We start from the raw sequence: 27112 nt of genomic DNA on the forward strand, positions 1-27112 counted from the left end.
CAATTTTCAAATCTAGCTATTTAAACCATTGACTGAAATACTTCAAACAATTATGCAGATAAAGAACAACAGCAATTATTTACCTTCTTTATAATGTGTACCTGCAAAAGTTACTTTCCTAATTATGGAAAAAACTACAAAATTCCCAATGATCATCTGAAAAATTCAGAAAAGGAAGGAAATTGTGTTATTTGTATTCCCAACATGAATTATCTGCGAGTTAACACACAAACTGAGCACTTAAACTGAACATTCTAAGTCAAAATGCATGGAAATGAATATTTAACTTGGTTTATGTAATTTAAACCAAGCAATTAAAAAGACCTATGATTCCTAATCTGAATATTTCATGACACAAATTTTACCAATTTCCGGGTTTTTCGCGCTTATTTTTCCCAACTGGTAATGTTCCGGTACTTTTCCTAATTTGGTTAAAAAATTCGCTGAACAAGTCCCTTTAATAATCCTACCAACAGGCTGTCCGTTTCGTTTCATGCTGTTTGCTGCTCATAAGTATCTTAGGGTTGGGAATTAATCCTCTCAAAATTTAATCTATTAAGAAAAGTGTTTGATTTAATTTAATTTTATAATGGGCTACAAACACCTCAAAGTGCGTATCTTCCTGGTAATGGGTTACAAAAAAAGTCCCTTAAAATTTTGAATTATACAATGCAAACTGGTGTACCCTGTTTCTACTGACTGACCAGTTGAATCGGGCATTAACACTTGACAGTACAATGGTTTCATTTGTGGCCAGCCCAGCATGTCAGCTTTGTGGCGAGATTTGTAAATTGAATTTTCAGGTTTGATTACATTTTAACACCCCTGATTAATCATTTGGTGTAGTTAAAATTTTAGTATAAGTGAAAAGACAGACATTTGAAAAGCACAATAAAAATGAAAACGTTTGTTCTAAAAACCAGTATAATTGCCACACATGTAGAAATGTATGTTCTAATTTACATTCAGGCATTGATGGGAATTTATGTTCTAATTTACATTCAGGCATTGATGGGAATTTATGTTCTAATTTACATTCAGGCATTGATGGGATATCAGCCTCAATCTGGGAAAGTGTCTTTCCTGATTAGCCTGCGCAAACGACATTTGACACTCCTGAATTTAAGCCCCTTAACCAGGGGTTTTTCTGCCTATTTTGGGAAAAGGAGTCTGACCAAATTGGGAATTTTTTATCGACAAAATTGGCCATTTTTGGAATTTTTGCTTCGATGAAACGGCTCATTTGGGAAAAAATTGTGAATTTATCATGCTTAAATAATTCAGTGGTTTAACAAATAAATTTGTTTTTATTTCTTATTTTGTCATCATTATATAAACAGATGCAATCTTGGGCACGTTCAATGTATATTCAAGTACTGCAGTTTTGTTTTTCAGTTACAGTTACACTCTGAGATAAGAACTGTACAGTCAAAACCGTATAGCCTAATGTTTTTGTTTTTTTTTGAAATTGGGAATTATTTTTATAATTTCGGTTTGGGATCGGGTCCGTTTGCTTTGGGAGTGCAGGGGTTTTTTTTACTAAGAAAGTGACGCCGATATTCGGTGTCTTCCCCTACCAGAATTTTCCCCCTAAAAATACCATTTCCCCTCCAAAAATATAATTTTTCTCCAAAATATAATATTTTACCCTCAAAGAAATGTTTTTTTTTCTTTTGGGAAGTCGACACTTATCCAATTTGTACCATGTACAACGATCTCGCTCTCTCTCTCTCCCCCGACGAACACTCAAATCTGGGAATCCCAGTGATTCTATATATAGCTCTTAAATTACGTCATGGAAACCGGGCAACTAACCGTATTAATCATGTGACTATTTTAATGGATTCCGGTCTTGTGCGAGAAGAATGTTTCGTCAATTAATTACCGGAAACCAGTCGAATTTTCATCCGGGTTATGTGAAAGCCAAGATATAAACGTTAAAACAGAAAAAAGTCTCACAATTGGCATTCATACACGAACAAAATAAATATTCTGACTCGGAAAATATTAATTGCGTTGACGCATTTTTTAAGAATGAATCATCAAAAACCGTTGAGCAGGATTCGGAGGTACATGTAATCAACATCGATTAATACAGTCAGATTATTGTGAAAGTGAAAGTAGACAATCGGCAGCTGCCGCACCTTTCCCTTCCAATACTGTAGCAGATCTAGATCGTCAACCCATTCATCATGAAATTGAAATCACAATATTGACATCATTCCCCGGCCCCAGTTGAAAACATTTCCCATTATTAGATCTACCCCTGCAACTTTATTTAGGACTTTGACTTTAACATCATACTTGTTCATGTGTTTAAGAACAAAAAGGTCAGAGACATGCCTCTTTTAAAAAAAAAAAACCCTGAAGTCTGTAGGTGAGTTATAGACATTGAAATGAACAGTTTTTATTTTTACCCCAAATATGTCTCTTTCGCGCTCGATTTTCCCCTTTTACCCAGCGTCCAGCGTCTTCCCCTTTTTCTTAAAAAAAACCTGGGAGTGCCTCCGTTTTCCGGAGGCGCAGACAGTGCTGAAAAACCCCTGTTAACCCTTCCTCACTCAGAAGAAAAGTGAAAATGGCTATGTGCAAACAGAGTAACTCGCAGTCTGTTCATGTTTTATGCTTTTTGCTGCTCATCAGTATCTAAAGGGTTGGAATTGAAGCCTTTAAAACTTGAATCTAATAAGAAAGGTCTTAAATTAAATTTAACTTTCTAAGGGACTACAAATGCGTACAAATACACATCTAAGTGGTGAAGGTTTATACCAACAGCAAGGCTCGATCCTGTGTTACAGATCCTGCGGCCTCATGAGGAAAGCTAGCTAGGTGCGATGACCGACCCGTTCCTGCCTGGCCCTGAGCGAAAACAATCTCTCATGTAAGTGATTTTGTGTTTGTCTTCTAGACTTAACTTGTGTTTATCTTCTTATTTTTAATGTGTTTATCTTCTCGGTTAATCATGTGTTTAACTTCTTGGTTTATCACATGTTTATCTTCTCAGTTTATCATGTGTTTATCTTCTAGGTTTATCACATGTTTATCTTATTGGTTTATCCTGTGTTTAACTTCATGGTTTATTACATGTTTATCTTCTTGGTTTATCATGTGTTTATCTTCTTGGTTTATCATGTGTTTATCTTCTTGGTTATCACATGTTTATCTTCTCAGTTTATCCTGTGTTTATTGTTTTTGTTTAACGTGTATATCTGAAAGGTTTATTATGTGTTTATCTTCTCAGTTTATCATGTGTTTATCTTCTTGGTTTATCATGTGTTTATCTTCTTGGTTTATCATTTGTTTATCTCTTCAGTTATCATGTACAATGTTAATCTTCACGCTCACTAATTTGAAGATGTTTATCTTCTCAATTACTTATGTAAGTGGTTATCTGTATTTGTCAGAATCATTTAAGCAAGTACTATATTCTCAAAAACGGTGCTTACTTTTGCGTTAATATAATTGATATAATTTTGATCTTAATTATTTATAGAACATAGGTCATTGTTCTTACCTGACTGTGGATATCTTTATGATAAAAGCACAACTGACCTATAAACAGATAAATACCATTAAAATGTTAATAATGCATATAAATGTATACTTTTTTCCATCAGACAGTATATTGAGGGCTAATTGGAAAACTGTTGTATCTCCTTCTTTATTTAATATGAGTTACAACAGTCTTCCGTTCAACCCTCGATATATAAATGCTGTGCTCAAAGTGTTATCCAGAATAGCCTCTGCTCTCTGCTTTCATAAAATTATTTGTTTTAAAGAAAGTCTTCTTTACGAAAGTCTAGGCAGAAAGTGAAGCAGGTTTTTTTTTCCACTTTTTGGGAAGATAGCCCATGGCTTTGGAATTGGGAATTTTATCGGCATTTTCATGAAATTGGGAAAATAAATTCATTAGCCTTTTTTTCCACACGAAAATTCCACTGATTAGGGCAATGCTAAATTTGATTTAACTCTTTATAATCATTCAAATTAAAAGAAAATCATATAATACTTTGTAGATGTAATTGAATTTAAATTGAGATAAAATACAGATAAGACTTCTTTCTAAAAAAAAAAAAAAAAAAAATTTTTTTTTTTTTTTTTTTTTTTTTAAATTGGGATTTTTTTGCAACATTTTGGGAAAAAGGTATACTTTTTGGGATTGGGAACATAGCCGAATTTCGGCTATAAAATCGGGCCAAAAAAAACCCTGCTAAGCCTGTGCAGACTGCTCATAAATTAAGCCCTGTTTTCCCAGTACGCGGCTTATACCTTTATTAGTAACTAAGGCTGTCACGATACGCCGTGAGCGTACCGCGGTATATCGTGGTACGGCAACACTGTATCGCGGTACGTACCGCGATATTTTACAGAATATGTATCTGTGAAAAAAAAGCAGAATAACAAGTTTTACAAACTTTATTAAACTCAATAATCAGAAAACACTGGTATCATAGTATGACTAAAAACTGTAAAAGAAACTGTAATAAACTTGATAGAAGTAGTCATTGTTATTGTTATTCGCGTCTTTTTCTAAAATGTCCGCCATGTTGTTAACAATAGCTGTGACTACAATCTGTGTAAATCGAACGCTTCAAGGGCATGTTTAAAATGCGGAGTCAGCAGGTCCAGTATTGAAAATCCGTAGCGTTCTGACTCTTCCTCGACTTATTCATAATCTTAAGATAACATGATTCGGAAGTGCCATGCTTTGAACGATCGATATACTAAAGAAAGAAAATAAGAAATAGAGTAAACGTCTTTTGGATAATTATGAACTTATTTGCAAAGGAAATCTGTCCCAAATTCCAAAAAAGGTACGGACCCATACATCGCCGTATTTTAAACGTGAAAGTTAAACATCTACCAGTGGAAGCGCTTGCTTGACCTGGATATTAACGGATTATTTATTTAGCCCTTTTGAATCGCTTCTACATTTTTCAAAACGATATCTATATCAAAATAATTATGTAATGTATTTATATCTGTGCTAATATAATTATATTAAAAAACCGGTGCAGCAACGCCGTACGGCGGTGCGATTTTTTTCACGACATGCACCGCGATATACCGGTGAATCGTGACAGCCCTATTAGTAACACTATGATAAAACTGCAACTGCTATTAACCTTTTGCATGCTGGGAAATTTGTCATCTGGTAAAATGTCGTCTGCTGAATTTCTAAAATTAGGCGTAACAAAAATAATTGTTTGTTTCCGGTGGCCCGACCCTACCTAATTTTTTGCCGCTGGTCCTAATCTTTTTTGAGCCCAAAATTCGAAAAAAATCGGACCGCGTATTTTTCGGCGACGCTCAATAAACTTGTCTACATTATCCGCATATCATTTTTATTGTTATTGAAGTGCACGTGGTAGCTGGCCAATCAGCAATGAGTTTGCTCACACATAATATTGGGTCATTCATGCGCAGACACTGTACACTTGGAATACACAGTCAGTTGATCTTGTCGTCTGCCATCAATATAGCGGCCGATGGCAAACGTCGTATTTAAAGATTAACAAATCAAAAGAAGCGTCCCAATAAATAAATTATTTCTAAGCTGATTACTTAACACCTTTCTCCCGACTATCGATCTGAATTAAAGGATGATAATTAAATAATAAGTTCTATTTCGGCGATGTTACACCTTTTTGCCGATTATCGTTTGAAATTAAAAGGTGATAATTAAGTTGTTTTTTACCCACAAAAATGCTATTGTAAAGCAATATGTCAACCAAATTATATATTTGCTAGGTTTTGCAATGTCTGCAGTCAAATGATATGCACATTTTATTTAATGTGGCATACACGTACAATTTTTCGGACTGTCGTTTTCGGATACATTATTTTTCGTCGATTATAATTTATTTTCGAAGTTCTTTATAGAAGAAATAGAATGCACATGCGGTGATACGGACGGTGTGGTTTATAATATTTTAAATTGTATTCACCCGAAAATACAATTGGAAAGACTCTAAAAAAGAACAATTAGTAAGGGCTCTGGATGGGGTGGGGGATCTGCCCTTTATTCCTGTTGGATTCCTGCGGCTGCGGTTCCAAGACCCCCAGATTTCAAATTTGGAACAATAGACACCCCTATTAAATGTACTATATAAAATAACTTATGTTTGTACTTTGACAAGTACCATACAAATTATTTCTATATTGAAAAATGTTACATTATGATATGTGATATGCCTTTGTTGTCATTAAAAGAAATATAAACAAGTTGATAGTAAATGTATATATAATTATTTATAATTGTTTCAAAACCAGTTTTCACGCATCGAAAAACAAAAACCTGGTTGGCTCAAAGACATTTTGGGACAGCGCTAGCCCTGGTAGATAGACCCCACGACACCAGTACATAAGATAATCTGAAAATGTGGTCCTTTGGAAGCATAAACTGCATCCAAAAAATATAATAGCACACCCAGTTTGATTGGGTCTGTTCATGGCGATAATGTTACATGCAACACCACTCGCGTTCCCCTAGCATGGCTTTTGGGCTATTTAATATATAATAAATTATAAATAATATAGTATATATTCCATGATCCCAAAGGAACAGAAAGCATAACAACACTGAATCCCTATAGACACTGAGGGTCAAGCTTACTGCGACTTTAGTTATGCCTTTTATTGGTCATAAAATGGACTACTGTGAAATCATTTCTTTTCGCCAGCACGAAATTTATTACCGACCATTTGACGAATTCAAGATCCTAACGAACAATTATGTCCCATATTTGAACAAATTAAGACTGATTACCAAAGGCATGAGGCACTATAATCCAACGTAATCCACGCAAAATGTGCAGCTTCATGAGACACACATGCATGCCAAATATCAACTTGCTATCTTCAATATTGGAAAAGTTATGGCCAATGTTAAAGTTTTCGGACGGACAGACGCCATATATTTGACATTTGACTACAGTATTAAAGCCGTTGCCAGAAGTCAACAATAAACTCGGAAATAAGGAAAGCAACAAATGCAAAATTAATGAACAGCAAGTTTTTATTTCATTAAAGCATTTAAATAAAGCCATATAGCATTACATATATCATCAAATTTATTGAACATACAGTTGTACACAAAAAAATGAGAAGAAGATGCACCATGTACGACATTTTCTAAAAAAAAATATTTTTAAAAATAAAATTATTTGCCTACCTACCTACCCTAATTTTTTAGGCCATGTCAGTGGAAACAAACATATTTTTTTGTTAGGCCTTAGCATTTTCTTCAATTTTTTTCAAAAAACACTATCAGAATAGCAAACAGTTTGGATCAAGATCAGACGCCACGTTTTGTGGCGTCTGATCTTGATCCAAACTGTTTGCAAAGGCCTTTAAAATTTCGTTCCAGCGCTATAAGGGTTAAAAAAATACAGAGCATTGATATGAAATTAACCACATTAGTACCATAAAACGCTGTGTATAACGCGCACTTTTTTACCCCAAAATGTAATTTTTATACATAAATGCGCGTTATATACAGCGTTTTACGGTGAATGTATTGTGTGCATGCTTACATGAAAGAGTTGTTGACCTTTCACACCATTGTACAGCTTACATTCAATGTGAAATTGTTGAACATGGAATTATCGCTGTTAATTGCCATCTATGTATAAAAATAGGATGTTTAATGGGCATTCATCATTTATAAGGTTCATGGGCTGTCAACTCGTGTTATACCTTGTTGGTTTTATGTGCAGCCATCATAATCATAAGATCAGAAATGCCATTGTCAAAACGTGGTAGATGTATGACGCATCCCCTATGGAAAAGGGTTTTAATATTTCACAGTGCCATTAAATTTTATGGATCTATACACAAATGGAGAGTTTAGTTGAACCAATGATGTAAAGGTGTAAGGACATTTACCTCACCTGAAATAGTTCTTAAATGGCAATCCGGATGATATGGAAAATTTGAAAATATCGAATTAAATACTTAATTGAGTCATTCCATCTAGAATAAAAAAGAATTTGCGTTTTATGTCTCATGAAGTATTTGGTTTGCAATTCCCAAAAGGCCCCATTGGATTTTACTATTCCTGTGTCCTAGCAGATATTTGTACGGTAGCATAGAGGTGACATTCACATTTTAAATTGCACTACATCTTGTTTCTATCTCGTTCCCACAAAACTCGAAGGAACGACTTACTAACTCCTGGGATTAAAGGGATCTTTTCACGCTTTGGTAAATTGACAAAATTGAAAAAAGTTGTTTCAGATTCGCAAATTTTCGTGTTAGTTATGATATTTGTGAGGAAACAGTAATACTGAACATTTACCATGCTTTAATATAGCCATTATATGCATCTTTTGACGATTATAAAACCTAAAAATTATAAAGCGTTGCAACGCGAAACGATTGAATAATTTGGAGAGTTCTGTTTTTGTCGTTAAATTTTGTATAACTACGAAGATTGCTTATATAAGGTATAAAATACGCGAAGTATGTGTACTCGGCGGAATAGCTCAGTAGGCTAAAGCGTTTTTACTTCAGGACTCTGGCAGGACTCCAGGGGTTACTGGTTCGAAACCTGCTCCGGGCAATGTTCTTTTCCTTTTTTTAATTTTATTCTTGATTTTTTACTTGAGCTTTTACGATCCAATGTTTACATTTATCAATATAAAGCATTTAATGAATAAGTTAAAAAATGCCAAAATCTGTGAAAAGGCCCCTTTAAGTTACTTACTTTGTGGAGGGAATGATATAGAAAAAAGAGGAGTGCAAAACTCAATATAAGACGAAAGTGTTGCATCAAACAAAAGAGGAGAGATGTCGTTCCCTCCAGTTAGTATGTCATGGGAAAGAGATAGAAAAAAGTGGAGTGAAATTTCACCTCTCTTCCACCGCATATTTGTGTACACAGTTTGATCACTTTGGTTCAACTATTTGATAACTTGTATAAATATAGGCTCTTTCTATGGGTTTTTTCCATCTGTAACTAATGATTTAATCCTTTCCCACTCAGAAGCAATGTGAAATGGCTATGTGCAAACAGCATAAAACCAGAACAGCTGTCAGTAACTCGCAGTCTGTTCTGGTTTTGTTGCTGTTTGCTGCTCATCAGTATCTGAGGGTTTGAAATGAAGCCTTTAAAACTTGAATCTAGTAAGAAAGGTCTTTAATTAAATATAACTTTTTAAGGGACTACAAATGTGTGTTAATAGTTATCTGCATGGTAAAGGGTTCTTACCACTTATTTAAAATTACATAACAAATTCAGGATAACAAAGTATCTGCTTTTTACTGATTTTCAAGTTTAAAATTAAGTACTTTAATATTCATATATCAATAGAAGCTTAACTTGTCTATGAATGTTTGCAACACTTCCACCTTTAAATCTCTGAATAATTGAATGATTTCTAGACATCATCATTTAAATATTAATAATATATTGATAGATTAAAATGAATCCTGTGCCACAGTGCAAGATTGTGTAGAGTGTAACCTTGTATGAGATATGAAATATGAAATACCAAAAGGCCAGCTGTGTGTTAGGCCACGACTTTTATATTTCTTGGTTTACAAAACCGCCGACCCTAATTTTTGGAAAATGGTAAAAAAAATAAAATCGGAAAATCGTCTTTTTTTTATATATTTTATTCCCGACCGCACTGAAAAACGAGCGAAACGAGAAAAAAAACGATCCGGTTTGAGTACGGTTGCGAATAAAATCAAGTACAATCAACGATTGGTTCACATATATTACAGAGATCGGGATATTTTTCAGTGTGACACAGTATGTACCAGTCCCTTTATGGGCACTTCTCAAAATTTATTTAATTACAGACAATAGGAAAATCAGCGTCAGTAAAATGTCGACCGCATCAAAATTTATTTCCGAGTCTGTGACGCAACTATATTGTTTAACATGTTTATTATATTAAACAAACCCGATATTATAGTAGATAAAAAAGTATTACCTTGCAATTTGATAATTAGTATAAATAATCCAATAAAACACTGCCATTATTTACGATGTATGTGTTTAGGAATTTTGTAAACACGTCCGCCATAGTTTATAAGAACTGTACAGAAAGTTTGGAAATCGGAACAAATCGGTATATCTCGGAAAATCATTGATAAATGTATTTGTCGTTTTAATGCTTAGGGCCGAGTAATTTCGGCAAATCGGAACTCAACTTGCGTAAAATACTAGCTCAATTAACTGTTAAACTCCGCCTCCGTTCTCTGCAAAAGATTCGAAGGCGGAGCTATGCACGTGCTATTATTAAATTGGAGGATTGCAATTGAGAAACAAACGCACGATTGGTTCGGCATGTTGATTGCTAGACAAAGGAAGCCAATTTTGTCGGCGCGAAATTTGTCGCTTTATTGCTTCAGACAGCAAGCGGCTTTCCTTTGATGACGTCAAACTGTCAATTCACACAGGCTGCACATTTTCGGAAGACTTTAACTGGCTCCTTGTTTACAATTCCAGTAAAAACACTTGCTAACATTAAACTTTGGATTAAATTATCAAAATAAAGCAAAAGCCAAGTTGACAAATATGATTGTATTAATTCGCGTCAGTTCAAATAAGACGTTTTGCGTTGTAAATCAACGAGTTTTCATGACAACAACAACTTTAACAAACATTACAGCGACGACGCGGGGATCGATCTACGTCGATTTTTTTTCATGGACGATGTCATAAGTCCAATAAGAGCAAACACATACTTTGTGTATGAGTAGTTTATCTTATATAAGATTTATGCAACGGGCATCGCATTGCGTAATGGTGCGCATCGAATTACGGAAATGAAGCGCAGTTTTTCGTTTTAATGGGAGAAGAACGCATGTCATTTAATGGAGTGTTTAAAATTGCCTGATGTTACAAAAGGTGCTTTTAGGTGACTCATTTCATTTGAAGATATAGATGTGTTTCATTGCATAATTTGATTTTTCGTCTCTGTGTTAAGGTTATAAAAGATATGATGTCTTTGTTCTGATGTTATTAGTATTAACTTATGACCGCCCGATGGACCATTTTCAAAATAATTTTTGTAAACCAATAAAAAAAAAAGTCGTGGCCTTATGATGTAAACACACAGATAATAGACAACTGTGGCCTTCAAAGCCGACTGTTTGTAACATGAACATGCTTTTTCCTCGTGGAAATAGATTTATCTCCTTTGAAGCCGACCGTATATACCCCTCCTTATTGTGTCCTGTGTTAACTTGCCCAGCTTTGAGAACATGAAGCAAGGTACAAGTGGATGGCCTTCCAATAACACTGTGGGCAAATTTGATATTGGAAACTTTCAAAGTTTCCACATTTTTCTTCCATTGTTTACTTAAATGCCGGATTGTTTAGGCATTGTTTGGGTGCCTGTTATGTCTAGTCATAATGCCAGGGTTGATAATAATTGTTGTTCATCATTACAAACCTTGACTGCAATGCTGATTCTCAATGGTTGTACATTGGCAGTTAAGAAAACGGTGTTTTCATTGAAATTCAAATTTGGATCCCATTTGATTGCACTTAAAGTTCATGCGCACTTAGGCATGGCCAATAATGGACTTGTTTGGTTTGGATGGATAAAATAATGATATTCAGATGCTTTGATTTGTAGCTTTTAGAAAACATTAATTTTATAACAATTATCAAATTATTGGCATTTATTGTTTTGTTCTAACAATATTGCAGTGTCAATCTTTAAAATAGTTTTTTATGCCCCCGGATCGAAAGATCAGGGGCATTTTGTTTTTGGCCTGTCTGTCTGTCATTCATTGTGTGTGTCCCAAAACTTTAACTTTGGTTAAAGTTTTGCAATAACTTTTACATTATTGAAGATAGCAACTTGATATTTGGCATGCGTGTGTATCTCATGGAGCTGCACATTTTGAGTGGTGAAAGGTCAAGGTCAAGGTCATTCTTCAAGGTCAAATATATGGGTCAAAATTGCTTATGTTATGTCACTTCTGCAATATTGAAGCTAGCAATTTTATATTTGAAATGCATGTGTATCTCATGGAGCTGCACATTTTGAGTGGTGAAATGTCAAGGTCATCCTTCAAGGTCAAAGGTCAAATATATGGGTCAATATTGCTCATTTAATGAATACTTTTGCAATATTGAAGATAGCAACTTGATATTTGGCATGCATGTGTATATCATGGAGCTGCACATTTTGAGTGGTGAAAGGTCAAGGTCATCCTTCAAGGTCAAAGGTCAAATATACGGATTCAAAGCGGTGCAAAAGGGGACATATATATAGTGTTTCTGACAAACACATATCTTGTTTTAAAACATAAAAATATAGATGGTGGTTTCATCCACAACAAAGCCTGGTGTGGTTATTGGTCATGAAATGTTTCTACGGCCATTGCCCCCTGCCTCTGAATCAAGTAGGGTAATTGTCAGTTACAGTGTGTTTTTTTCACCATTTTAGGAATGGGGCTGGGTCCCTTCTGATTGGGAAAAATTGTAATGTTTTTACTAAAAATGGGAAATTAGTGTTGTCGTTTGGTCAACAAATGCTTCTGAAATGATAAGTGACTAGGACGGTGACATGCTGATCTAGCGAAGGATTGCCAGTTTGGTCAAGGTTACTGCTTCTAAAAATAGAAAAAGTTTCCATTAAATAACTAATGTCGTTAGCGAGGTATTGTGCTTTAACCACTTAGAAGCACAGTGAAAATGGCTATGTGAAAACAGCATAAAACCAGAAGAGCCTGCCAGTAACTCGCAGTCTGTTCAGGTTTTATGCTGTTTGCTGCTCATCAGTACCTAAGGGTTGGAAATAAAGCCTTAAAAACTTGAATTTAGTAAGAAAGGTTTTAAATTAAATATAACTCTAAGGGACTACAAATTCACGAATATACATATTTCAGTGGTAAAGTGTTAAATGTAATTTTTATTGTGTTAGTAGACTATATGAAGACCTTGCTTACAATGTTTGAATTAAAATGAGATTAATTAATTGGTTAACATTTAAAAATCAAATTTCTTGGCATACAATTATTGGTCACATTTCTTATTATGCCCCCCTTCAAAGAAGAGGGGGTATATTGCTTTGCTCATGTCGGTCTGTCAGTCTGTCGGTCGGTCCGTCCACCAGGTGGTTGTCAGACGATAACTCAAGAACGCTTAGGCCTAGGATCATGAAACTTCATAGGTACATTGATCATGACTCACAGATGACCCCTATTGATTTTGAGGTCACTAGGTCAAAGGTCAAGGTCACTGTGACCCGAAATAGTAAAATGGTTTCCGGATGATAATTCAAGAATGCTTCTGCCTAGGATCATGAAACTTCATAGGTAGATTGATCATGACTAGCAGATGACCCCTATTGATTTTGAGGTCACTAGGTCAAAGGTCAAGGTCACGGTGACCGGAAATAGTAAAATGGTTTCCGGATGATAATTCAAGAACCCTTATGCCTAGAATCATGAAACTTGTTTCATGTATAAATGTTCATCTTGTAGTTTGCATGTACTATATAAGTGCTACAGATATGTAACTTCAAATACGCATTTGTTGTATAATTTGTAATTATAATAAGTGACTAGACTGGCAACATGTTTCATCCTATCAAAGCGTAGAATCTAGTTGAGGCATATGGTTAGGGTTTTTTCACATTAAGTTTACCATCAAATTGTTTTTTTGCAGTGTGAACATATTGTTATCTAGTTATTCAATCATGACATTCGGTTAATGATGTTGACCTGGTTTGATTTTGTTACATAATAAACAACCATGCCTTTCTATGTGGAGCACTGGGCCCGTATTCAGCAAACAATTCTTAGACTTAAGTCTAAGAATAAAGAAAATTCTTTAAATTGATATATTCAAGAATTTCTTTAATTGTGAGTCAAACTCTGCTGTAAACATCTCTATATATTTTATTCTTCATATAGAACATTTTGTTAATGACATAATCACCAGTGGAGGCCTGTATATATTCAAACACTGAACACATTTTTCTTGGTTCTAAGTCTATTCTTTATTCTTAAGTCTAAGAATCGGTTGGTGAATACGGGCCCTGGGAATTGTTTGTCAGGTCAGGGATAGAAACTAACTTTTCGCAATTAATTGCTGCACTGGCAACCATCTATAGAACTTTGGCTGCCTTGCTAAAGAATAACAAGCCTAGAATCATGTCCAGAACGTGTTATTTGTATCTATTAACTTGATTATTTTTTTTAAATTATTGAGCAACAATATCGCCAACATTACAGACTTTCAATGCATCATGTCTTGTTATGAGCTGGAATTGTATCATATCCTAGACCTAATTGATCCACAGTCACCAATTTGTAATCTATGTTTAATTGGGTTGAGTTGTTTTAAAAGCTTTGAAAAAGCTTAGGTTTCCCTGCTTTTTAGCCCAACTGTAACCAACTTTTGAAATTGAGTTTCGTGGGCTTAAATCTACTGGCCCCATATATGTGCAGGCTTAAAGGAATTTAACAGGGATCTGTAAGTTATTCATGATGTAAGATCTGACAGTGTTTTGAGCTCATACAATTTGCAAGTCTGATTCTTAGACATAAGAATGTTTTCAAAAAAAATGCCACAAGGTAAAAATGAAAAACTCATAATTATTGGTTGTTAATTTAATTTAAAATGTGATTTTGTTTATCTGCCTTGTCAGGGAAGTAACTTTGAAGTAAGTGTCACTTTTGTCTTATAAATTTTTTCAAATCATTAACAGAAAAGATAATTTAAGCTTCATTTTGGGAAAACAGGGCTTAAAGCATAATATGCATTAATTGTCATCCCAGTACCAGAGACTTTTAAAACAAAAAAACGCCATAAAATCAGAAAGTGTCGTCCTTGATTAGCTTGTGTGCATTGCACAGGCTAATCAGTGTGCACAGGCTAATCAGTGTGCACAGGCTAATCAGTGTGCACAGGCTAATCTGGGACACCACTTATTTACCTTGATACCTTGATACCTGGACTGTTGGGCCGTAATTTAGCTATGCTGTAATGGCCCCTCTGATAAATGGTCTCTTCTATAGAATCTCTCTCTGATATGTACTATTTTGTTAAAACTTCTCTAGAGTGCGCTTAGTAAATTTAATTGTTAATTTAACTTAATTTACAGACTGGTTAAACTTCTTAATGTTCCATTTTTCAGAATTTAGCAACGATTTAAATTGATTAACACTTGTGGCAGCTATTGTTGATTCTTCCAAACTGTTCCAGTAATGAATTGATCTTTGACTAAAGGTGTTGAGTCTTACATTACTTTTGGAATTCTTGCCTCTTAGTTTCAAGTGATGACCACGAAGATTATCCTCAGCCGGATCGAACAATTTTTCCCAGTTTAAATCATCCAGCTTATGTAAAGATTTGAAAATTTGGATCATTTTTGGAAATTTTTGCATTTGACATGCATTAAGGCCCGTTTTCCCTTAACATAGCCAATGTGCACAGATTTCAATGACAAACTGGCCAATGTCTTCGCGCAAGCTGTTATACACTATTGATTACATACTCACACACAGTCTGCAGTGTTCCACTGGTGAAGTATAAACTGTGTATTTTCCCATGCAGACTTAACCTGACTACAACCACAGGCCTCGCTGTTAAATAACAGGAACTAAGTAATGTGAACAGTCGACTCAGATCTGAGTCCTGTGTTAGGGGTTGGAACCCCTTTAAAATAAGTGACCAAGTGTTGTCAGCGGGTGGAATAAGTGTTTAAGTGATTTCTGTGCATGTTTATTCAGACAATTGTGGAAATATCGGTGTGTTTCAAGTGTTTATTCGATACTTTGAGCTTGCTTTTAAACCTCAGGGATGAAGTGTTGTGTATGTGTGTGTGTTTAATGTGTAGTGTATAGCTATGAATAGGTGGCAGAGAGTTGGTATGCAGTATTGCTAGTGACCTTGGGTTTTGTTACAAGTTGACTGGAGTTTATTGACCGGTGAAGAGTATTTTCAACATATGTTACACTTCTATTGCAGACGATCAGGTAATATTTAGAAACATTCCTGTCTGGTTTGTGGATTGTAGCCATGCTTTCATTTTGTCATTTGTACTTGTCAAATATCATCTTTTGGTGTTTAGTCACTTAATAGTTAAAGTTGTTTAACATAACAGTAATATGTTGGCATTATGATTAATAATTTTGCGTAAAATTCTTCCTTAAAATGGCATGCAGTTCCAGCGTTTTTTTCCTTCTTTATAAAGTACCGTTAAACGGCACTTTCCCAATTATGAAAAAACTACAAATTTCCCAATTGCTGGCCAAAAATTCCCAATTTAAGGTAAAAAAAAAAAATATATATATATATAATTATTTTTTTGGGGGGGGGGGGTGAAAATGCAACATTTTGTTAGTTTCCCTGTGCAGCTCTATGGTTTGAACCTAGGTAAATATAATATTGACAGCTTGAAAACACAAATTTAAAAGTATTTGGGAGCATAAAATCAAATACACCAATTTCCCAATATTCAGGTTTTCACGACTCAATTTTTCCCAATTGGATTGGTACAGGTACTTTTCCCAATTGGAAAAAAAAATCGCTGAGTTCTCTAGCTAAGATTTGAAAGAGGCAGGGTGGTTGTTAGTCAAACGGGCAATTTAGTCTAGAGTACATGGTCATATTATCCCTGTGGCTTATTCAAATTGTGACATGTCTATCATATATTTCATACTAAATATTTTTTTTATTTCAAACATGTTTCTGTAATATAACTTGAGTAAGTTTCATTGTGTACATTTAGATAAGTTGTTGAAATTACGTTACATTTTCAGAACAATCATGTGATCAAAAAAGTTTATGGAAGGGGTTCCACTCAGTGTTCTCCAGAAAAATTCGAGTAGTCAGTGATATTTTCAAAGTAGCTGGTGACTAAGCAATAAATCAATGTTTTTGTGCCATTTCAAATGAAAAGTAGCCAGTGTCTAGATTGAATATAACTGGTGGTATCGCCGGTTGGCGATGTTTCTGGAGAACACTGCGTCCATTGCATAAAGTGTCGTCCCTTAAAGGGGCCTTTTCACAGATTTTGGCATATTTTGAAAGTTGTCATTAAATGCTTTATATTGATAAATGTAAACATTGGATCTTAAAAGCTCCAGTAAAAATCAAGAATAAAATTTAAAAAAAGGAAAAAAAAGTAGCTGGTACAGGGCTCGAACCAGTGACCCCCGGAGTCCTGGAGTTAGTCTGAAGTAAAAACGCACTAGCCCTCTCGTCTATTCCGGCGGGTATACACAGGTTAAGTATTTTATACCTTATATAAGCAATCTTTGTAGTTTTGTAAATTTAAACGGCAACAACAGAACTCTCCAAATTATTCAATCGTTTCGCGTTGCAACGCTTTATAATTTTTAGGTTTTCAAATCGTCAAAAGATACATATAATTGCTATATTGGACTATGGTAAATGTTCAGTAATACTGTTTCCTCACAAATATCATGACTAAAACGAAAATTTGCGAATCTGAAACAACTTTTTTCAATTTTGTCACTTTACCAAACCTTGAAAAGATCCCTTTAATACATGTCATCCCAAATAAGCTTTGAAGTTCACACAGGCTAATTTGAGAAAACACTGTATGTACATGCATTAAGAACCTCAGTTTTCCCAGTTATAAGTGCTGTTGTTGTTTTGCTAAAGAATGCTTCAGAAGTGAGACTAAAAGTGGTTTCAATTGTGTTTTTACTGCAGTTCAAAATGGATGAGAATTAAACTTAATGTAGAGATAAAAAAAATAATAATAATTGTATGTGTGGGTGGGGGAGGGACCTTGAATTGGAAATATTTGGGGTCCCATTTGGGAAAAAAATACTTGTTTCCATTGGGAATAGGGCCGAATATTGGCCCCGAATATGATTATAAAAAAACAGTACATGTTGTGTGAGGAAGGGAGGGTGAGAGGAGGGTAGTTTACAAAAATGACATATTGGGGGATGAAATTGCACACTGGCTTACTCATTGTTAGCATACAACATTGGTATTATTTCCTGGTTGCAAATTAAGTCCATTAATTCAGATTCAAAACTCTTAACTCCATTTAAACCCTATTATTTTTCAAACCTTGCGGTTTGGGTATTTTTCCATGTCAAATATTTTGATGTATTTTGCCACTTAACATTTACATGCGCCTTCCTTATGTCAGGTCACTTTATACATTATCATATAATTCTCAAACGGTAATAGCTTATTCAACCCTTAATTACTCCTTAGATACATATTTTGACGCTTTTGTAGTTACATTTGATTAAAGACCTTTCTTACTAAATTCAAGTTTTAAAGGCTTCATTTCCAACCCTTAGATACTGATGAGCAGCAACAGCATACAGCGCCCTCACACTACTTTGAGGGAAGGGGTCCGCAGCCCTTAGGAGGGGGAATTTTCGCGGCGTTTCCCTTTTTGGGGGAGTTTTTTTATGCTCCCCTTCGAAGAAGAGGGGGTATATTGCTTTGCTAATGTCGGTCTGTCAGGCCGTCCACCAGGTGGTTGTCAGACGATAACTCAAGAACGCTTGGGCCTAGGATCATGAAACTTCATAGGTACATTGATCATGACTCGCAGATGACCCCTAGTGATTTTGAGGTCACTAGGTCAAAGGTCAAGGTCACGGTGACCAGAAATAGTAAAATGGTTTTTGAATGATAACTCAAGAACGCATACGCCTAGGATCATGAAACTTCATGGGTAGATTGATCATGACTTGCAGATGACCCCTATTGATTTTGAGGTCACTAGGTCAAAGGTCAAGGTCACGGTTACCCGAAATAGTAAAATGATTTCCGGATGATAACTCAAGAACGCATACGCCTAGGATCATGAAACTTCATGGGTAGATTGATCATGACTCGCAGATGACCCCTATTGATTTTGAGGTCACTAGGTCAAAGGTCAAGGTCACGGTGACTGGAAATAGTAAAATGGTTTTCGGATGGTAACTCAAGAACGCATACGCCTAGGATCATGAAACTTCATAGGTAGATTGATCATGACTTGCAGATAACCCCTATTGATTTTGGGGTCACAAGTTCAAAGGTCAAGGTCACGGTGACCCGAAATAGTAAAATGATTTTCGGATGATAACTCAAGAACGCTTTTGCCTTGGATCATGACACTTCAAAGGTACATTGATCGTGACCCGCAGATGACCCCTAATGATTTTCAGGTCACTAGGTCAAAGGTCAAGGTCACAGTGACAATAATCGTATTCACACAATGGCTGCCACTACAACGGACAGCCCATATGGGGGGCATGCATGTTTTACAAACAGCCCTTGTTACTTACTCTCTCATTATTACATTTGTACATGTTTGCACTATATTCATTGCATTTTTCATAATTTAGTATGTTTGCAAAGATTAAATTGAACTAGAATTGAGATATAATAATCATGAGACACATCTTTCTATTAAAATATTTTTTTTTTTTTTTGTTTATTTTTTTTTAGGGGGAATTTTTCCCCCCAATAGGGGAAAAAAGTATACTTTTCAGGTGGGGGACTGCCGCCGAATTTCGGCGGCAGATTTAATAGATTGAGGGCCCTGGCATAAAACCTGAAAAGACTGTGAGTTACTTGCAGGCTGTTCTGGTTTTATGCTGTTTGAACATAGTCGTTTTCACTTTTCTGCCACGTGGGGAAGGGTTAAGTGTTCAAAGTGATATTAAAATCTGAATGTTTGACTTTTATCAGTTGCAAAATGGATGGCTTTTAGTTGTTTCAAATGTAATGTAATTGCTCCATCAATGCAAGGATAAGAAATTGTTGTGTTAAATCAACAGTCTCATATTAGTGAGTATGATGTGTGATTGTTAGATTGTTGCAATCAGTTTAAAGTGTTTGTTTTTATCGGATCTATTTTTGCAAGAGCAAACAAAGTGTTACTACTTAAGCATGACAAATTTGAATAGTGAGACCAAAGTAATGAGTTGTTTTAATAGAGTTAAAAATGTCATATAATGTGTTTGTAAACTTTTGACTCGTGCATTGTCAGCAATTTATTTTGCCTAATTGGGAAAGATACCTATATTGTACGCATTGGAAAAAGGTAGCATGAAAAACCATGATATTGGGAAAGTTAGCGTCATGATCTTCAGTTGGGAAATTTTGGTCTTTTTAAATGCTTAGCATTAATTGCACAAACCATTTCAAATACTCATTAACATGACTTTTGGCTTGAAATGTTCAGTTTCAGTGCTCATTTTATTTGTTCATTTGCAGATAATTCACTTTTGGAACAAAATTTACAATATTTTCTGGCCTTTTGGGAATTTTTCAGACAGCATTTGTGAATCAGAATGTGTAGTATTTTCTCAATTGGGAAAGTATCTATTACGGGTACTAATTAATAAAGAAGGAAAAAATTGCTGACTCGGGGATTTCAATTGTTGCAGAATCCTGATTGTTCATGCAATCATTTTGCCAATGTGTCACTTTTGACAATTTATCTTCCTTGCATCATTTTGATGCAAATGTTGCCATGAAACTAACATGATGCAAATGTTACCATGAAACTAACATGATGCAAATGTTGCCATGAAACTAACATGATGCAAATGTTGCCATGAAACTAACATGATGCAAATGTTGCCATGAAACTAACATGATGCAAATGTTACCATGAAACTAACATGATGCAAATGTTACCATGAAACTAACATGATGCAAATGTTGCCATGAAACTAACATGATGCAAATGTTGTCATGAAACTAACATGATGCAAATGTTACCATGAAACTAACATGATGCAAATGTTACCATGAAACTAACATGATGCAAATGTTGCCATGAAACTAACATGATGCAAATGTTGTCATGAAACTAACATGATGCAAATGTTACTATGAAACTAACATGATGCAAATGTTACTATGAAACTAACATGATGCAAATGTTGCCATGAAACTAACATGATGCAAATGTTGCCATGAAACTAACATGATGCAAATGTTGCCATGAAACTAACATGATGCAAATGTTACCATGAAACTAACATGATGCAAATGTTACTATGAAACTAACATGATGCAAATGTTGCCATGAAACTAACATGATGCAAATGTTACCATGAAACTAACATTAAAGGGGCCTTTTCACAGATTTTGGCATGTTTTGAAGTTTGTCTTTAACTGCTTTATATTGATAAATGTAAACATTACATTTTAAAAGCTCCAGTAAAAAATCAAAAATAAAATTTAAAAAAGGAAAAAAAAAGTAGCCCGCAGCAGGGCTCGAACCAGTGACCTTCGGAATCCTGAAGTAAAAACGCATTAGCCAACTGAGCTATCCTGCCAAGCATACGTAAGATGTGTATTTTATACGTTATATAAGCAATCTTCGTAGTTTCACAAATTTAAACGACAACAACAGAACTCTCCCAATTATTCAATCGTTTCGCGTTGCAACGCTTTATAATTTTTAGGTTTTCAAATTGTCAAAAGTTGCATATAATGGCTATATTAGATCATGGCAAATGTTCAGTAATACTGTTTCCTCACAAATATCATAACTAAACCGAAAATTTGCGAATCTGAAACAACTTTTTTCAATTTTGTCAATTTACCAAACCGTGAAAAGATCCCTTTAAATGTATGTTTTATTATACAAAAAGTGGATTTTTAGTTAAGCAAGTTATACTAAAAGTTATACAAAGCAATATTCGAACAGCAATCAACTAATATCTATAAACAAAATATCTAGATTTAAGTTTGACCCCTGAAAAGTTCATTTGACCCCTTAAAATTTCAAGCACAGGGTCATTTGACTTCTGGTTTTCAAAAACAATTGAAATTCCTGCGCTGATAGTGATGATGTGTCCTGTACCAATGACAAAACTGGTGTTAAGTATGTGAACCTTGCACTGGGAAAACAGGGCTTCGTGCATGTGCCAGCCTGGGAAAACAGGGGCTGAATCAGTGCTCCATCTAGGCCTAAATCGAAGGGTGCCGCGCCCTGCCCTCCCGAACCTCCGCCCTGCCCTTCCTAGGCCCCCCCCCCCTGCCCTTAAAAAAAAAAAAAAATTATTTTTTTTACAAATGATAATTCATAAATCTCTTATTACATTGTAATTACTTTAATCCTCATTGTAGTCATTATATTTGTATGGTTTAATAATAATGGGAATAATATATTCTAATAATTATAAATAACATATAAATTAACATGCAGCAGGAAACATTCCAGAAACACCTGCACGCTCGAATGTGCTCTTTTGAAAAATACTGCACGTTGAATGTGCCCTTTTGACAAAATACTGCGCGTCGAAAGTGCCCTTTTGACAAAAAAGCCCCCCTGCCCTTTTCAAATCCTAGCTGGAGCACTGCTAAATACATGTGCCAGTCTGGGAAAACGGGGCTTAATGCACAGTTAGGCTCACATTATCATGAAATTTGTTGATGATGTTTTGGCCATAAAAGCTCAACCAAGTTTGATAACCAGCCATCGTTGGATTTTGATAACCAGCCAAAGCGTTGGATTTATCGCCCATGAATTATAAACCCTTTCAGTGCTGGAATCGGATTTTAAAGGCCTTTGCAAACAGTTTGGATCCAGATGAGACGCCACAGAACGTGGCGTCTCATCAGGATCCAAACTGTTTGCTATTCTGATAGTATTCTTTGAAAAAAAATCGAAAAAAATGCTAATTTTAGAAATTCAGCAGACGACATTTTAGCAGACTAGAAATTTCCCAGCATGCAAAGGGTTAAAAAAATCCCTACTTTCACATTGCTCACTCAACAACTCAGAACAGTTTGAATGTGATAACCACAAAACCTGCTTTTTATGACTTCTAGCTTGTGGACATCATATCTCTGCCAAGTTCAATAACCAGTCAAGTATTGTTAAGAACTTCATAATTATGGTCCATGAATTATTAAATAAATGGCTAAATTTACCTTGTTTGCTGGGGTTGTATTTTTCTCACTGTTATGACACTACACTGCAACGCCGCTATATCGCGGTTGGTGGGGTCCAAAGATCGCGAGCGCGATATATCCGGCGCGCGATATAACTCGAAAAATGTCTAGTTTAATTGTATTGCGGTTAATTTGTCAGATTTTCCCAATGTTTTCATTTTATATACGGCGCTGCTACATTTTTGTATAGTAATAATTGCAAACCAATTCTACAATAAACATTTTCATAATTACATACGTATCTGTATTTATCATAAAAAATCAAAATGTAATTATTTTTTTATATTTTCATGTATGATCCCTCGCGAATCAGCTAAAAAGAAGAATTTTTGCCGTAAAAAACGTATAATATATAATTGTGCATAGATTCGAATTTACCCTTATAAATTGTCCTAATAAAGGAACTGAAACAGCGCAACGATAACGATACAGCGTGTTTGAATTATATTTTATTAAGAGGAAATATCAATTCCACATAATTTGCGAGATACCGCGGTACTTTACTTGAAATTTACAATGAAACTTTTAATGGAATTTAAATTATCTCAATTTTGTACCCGTTACTAAATGTTTATTTACAAAAAAAATATACCCACGCCGATTTTCGCGCGCTTTTTATCAGGACAAAGAAATTCATGACAAGTACCGAAATTTAACGATTTATATACCAGTAAACTGCCATTATTACCTTTGCAATGACGCTAATTGGTTATTTCTTAAAGTGTTAAAAACAAACCCAGCCGTGTGTAAACAACACTGTAACTTATCGACTGTTTTTCACGCTTCACTGCTTGCCATAGTTAGCCGCAAAATATAGGGTTTTAATACTAGCTAGAACCGGTATTTTGCCTAAGTTAGCGAATTCTCAGATTAAAACATGTCATTTAGTGATCATGCTCGCCGGAATTTTGGGAGCCATAGCCAAAGCGCGATATATTGGACAGCGCAATATACTGGTCCGCGATATATCAGCGTTGCAGTGTATCAAGTTTGTTACATTGACCCCTAAAATATTTGGACTCTTTAAAAATAACTATTATAATGTATTTCAATAATCATTAATGAAATAGAAATAGTAATTTTTGAGATATCACAGTTTCCCTGTTCAATATTGGAGGTTTTAATAAAAATCATTAAAATGATACACTAACAAGTCTTTTAACCATTACGGGAGTTTAACATGATCCTTGTTAATAGTGTCACTGCTTGCATCATTTCCAAGACGTTCTCAACTTCATAAATCTTTGGTAATGTTGTCAGGTAGAAAATGACTATGTATTGATTATTTATCAGGTAGTGACGTCTCATTAAAACTTTCCAGATTTATTACGAAATTCTCCTGAACAAAGCAAGTGTCTCAAATTCTTAGGCATTGATTGAAATTAGCACCAGCAGTTGTTTTTGTGTGTAAACCTTAAATTGTGGATTTTAAGTATTCATTTGGAGGTAATATATATATATACTTTTTATGTCCCCCACCACTATAGTGGGGGACATATTGTTTTTGCCCTGTCTGTTGGTTGGTCTGTTGGTTTGCGCCAACTTTAACATTTGCAATAACTTTTGCAATATTGAAGAAAGCAACTTGATATTTGGCATGCATGTGTATCTCATGAGCTGCACATTTTGAGTGGTGAAAGGTCAAGGTCAATGTCATCCTTCAAGGTCAAAGGTCAAAAAAACTAAATCAAAGCGGCGCACAAGGGGACATAGTGTTTGTGACAAACACATTTCTTGTTGAGATTGGAAATGGGGCTAAATTTTGGCCACACATTTGCCCCCAGAAAACACAGATTCACCAAAAACTGGACACGAGAGTGTTTCAATAAACTTTAATAAAGCAATGTTTTATTCACCACTTTGGGAATAGGGCAAGGTCCCTTTGGATTTGAGAAAAATTGTGGCGCATTTACAAAAATAGTGAAATTAGAGTTGTTGGTGTTTGCTTACAATTTTTTCAAAATTTTAGAATTAAAGTGTTTTCAATATTACATTTTACTAAGGTTCCACCTACAGTATAGAGGTGGATGGGAGATGAACTAAAGTTGTTTTTTTGGAGACTTTCAAATTCAGAATTTTTAGGTCCCATTTGGGAAAAATATACATTTTTCCATGGGGAATGGAGCCAAATACTGGCCTGGAATTTGAACACAAAAAAACACTGTAAAACTTTCTCTTGACCGTTCCAATTCAAAGATTGTCTGGGATCTAAAGTGAGTTAACTAAATTTAAAAGATTTGCATAAAATCACTTTATGCCTTTTTTTGCAAGATTCTATAACAGGAGACAAACTATGGCACTTTTGGGAGGTTTGTCCAATTTTGTTATTTTATAATGTTGCTGTTTTATAACCATTTGCAGCTCAGATTCAAAGTGAAAATGGCTGTATGCAACCAGCGTAAAACCAGAACAGCCTTTTTGCTGCTCATCTGTATCTTAGCCCTTTGCATGCTGGGAAATTTGTCGTCTGCTAAAATGTCGTCTGCTGAATTTCTAAAATTAGCATTTTCTTCGATTTTTTTCAAAGAATATTATCAGAATAGCAAACAGTTTGGATCCTGATGAGACGCCATGTTCTGTGGCGTCTCATCTGGATCCAAACTGTTTGCATAGGCCTTCAAAATTTGGTTCCCGCACTGAAAGGGTTAAGCATGGAAATGAAGCCTTTAGAAAATTGAATCTATAAAGGAAGGTTTTCACTCTAATTAGATTATTTTACGCTCTACAAATGGGTCAAAATGCATACATGAGTTGTAAATGGTTAAAGAACATAAATTAATCTATACAAGGCCAAATAATCCTAACTATGTTCCCCTTTACCAATGAATGCATGAACAGGTTTTTTTTTCCACTTTTTGGGAAGATAGCCCATGGCTTTGGAATTGGGAATTTTATCGACATTTTCATGAAATTGGGAAAATAAAATTCATTAGCCTTTTTATTTCAAACAAAAACAGGGGTGTCAATTTTCCAGATTATTCCGGAAATCCGGATTTTAGCCACCCAGGGTCGATTTTGAGACCAATGTAAATCCGATGAGTTTTTTTTTTCGGGGGGGGGGGGGGGGGGGGGGAGGGGGGGGTTCGTTCGAGCGTCCGATCATTTGAGAACGAATCATTCACGGCATTCCGGAAATTTTCACTCGTTATCTATCTCGCTCGATCTTTTATATATTGAATTCTGATTTGCTATCGGCTGCAACGGACATGAACGGTTACTGCCGAAACCTTTCCGCTATGTTCCGGAAATATATACGGAACTCTACGAAGTTTTGCAAATTGTTCGCCATCTTGAATACCATTTTTCATCGATCGAGTAGAACATTAAAACAATGCAATAGAATATAGTAAAGCAGGTATGTTAACCAAATTAAATATTGATTACGTATTGCTATGCTACTAGTTTTATTTCCTGCTGTCAAAGAATTTGCATATTTCTTTTCTTTCACGTGAATAAGACATAATTGTTTTCGGACCGTCTTTTTCGGATTCGGTATTGTTCGACGTGTTTTGTTTTTGTTTTAAAATATTTTCGACGTTCTTAAATTACATTTTTATAGCATTACGAAGACTCATGTGATGTTATTTATAACACTATTTCCCACTCCAGAAAATAGCGATTTAAAACGTTAAATTAAATGTACGACAAACATTCTGGCAATTTATTGTTGTTATAACTTATAATGACCATAAAATTGTAAAATGCTAATTATATTTACAATCAAATTATTGATCATCAATTTCGGCTTGATGAACATTTTGAACTCGTTTTATTTTTGCTAAAAAGGTTTACATATCTGGAAGTAGTCATTTTATTTTTGTTAATTCTAATTTTTATTTTCTATTCTCAGAAGATGGAGTTTGCCACTCCAAAAGATGACATTAAGGCAATCGACAGCTCAGTCAGGAACAAATGGCGATGGGATTGGATAAAAGATGAGCAAATGGGGCAATATCTTCGGAAAACTAAGCTGCCAGGCTAGGGTGTGGGCCCTTCGGCCCTTTCAGGGACATTCCACCTCAGACCCATGCATCTACATGAAATTTTAAAGAAATAGATTGTAATATTTTCTAGCCAAACTAACTGTTTTTTCAGTTTGGAATCACTTAAAAATACAGATGTTTTTAAGCTCAGGAGAAGTGATTTCTTTGTTTCAAATAAGCTAAAATGCAGGAGCTTCCGGGGGCCTCTGGCCCCCTGGACCCCTGGCCAGGGCGTTGCCCTCAACCCACCGGG

General features: G+C 35.1%; 1 protein-coding gene across 1 annotated transcript in view; it reads left to right on the forward strand.

Moving 5' to 3' along the window:
• Nucleotides 1-27112, forward strand: part of LOC127839621 (nuclear receptor coactivator 2-like) — a 128472-nt gene that overhangs the window by 17215 nt on the left and 84145 nt on the right. Inside the window, exon 2 of the mRNA XM_052368008.1 lies at nt 2799-2881. Coding sequence (XP_052223968.1) covers nt 2835-2881 — 47 coding nt within the window. The 5' untranslated portion in view covers nt 2799-2834. The remainder of the gene's footprint in view (nt 1-2798; nt 2882-27112) is intronic.

This window comes from Dreissena polymorpha, chromosome 7, assembly GCF_020536995.1.
Source record: "Dreissena polymorpha isolate Duluth1 chromosome 7, UMN_Dpol_1.0, whole genome shotgun sequence".
Classification (NCBI taxonomy): domain Eukaryota; kingdom Metazoa; phylum Mollusca; class Bivalvia; order Myida; family Dreissenidae; genus Dreissena; species Dreissena polymorpha.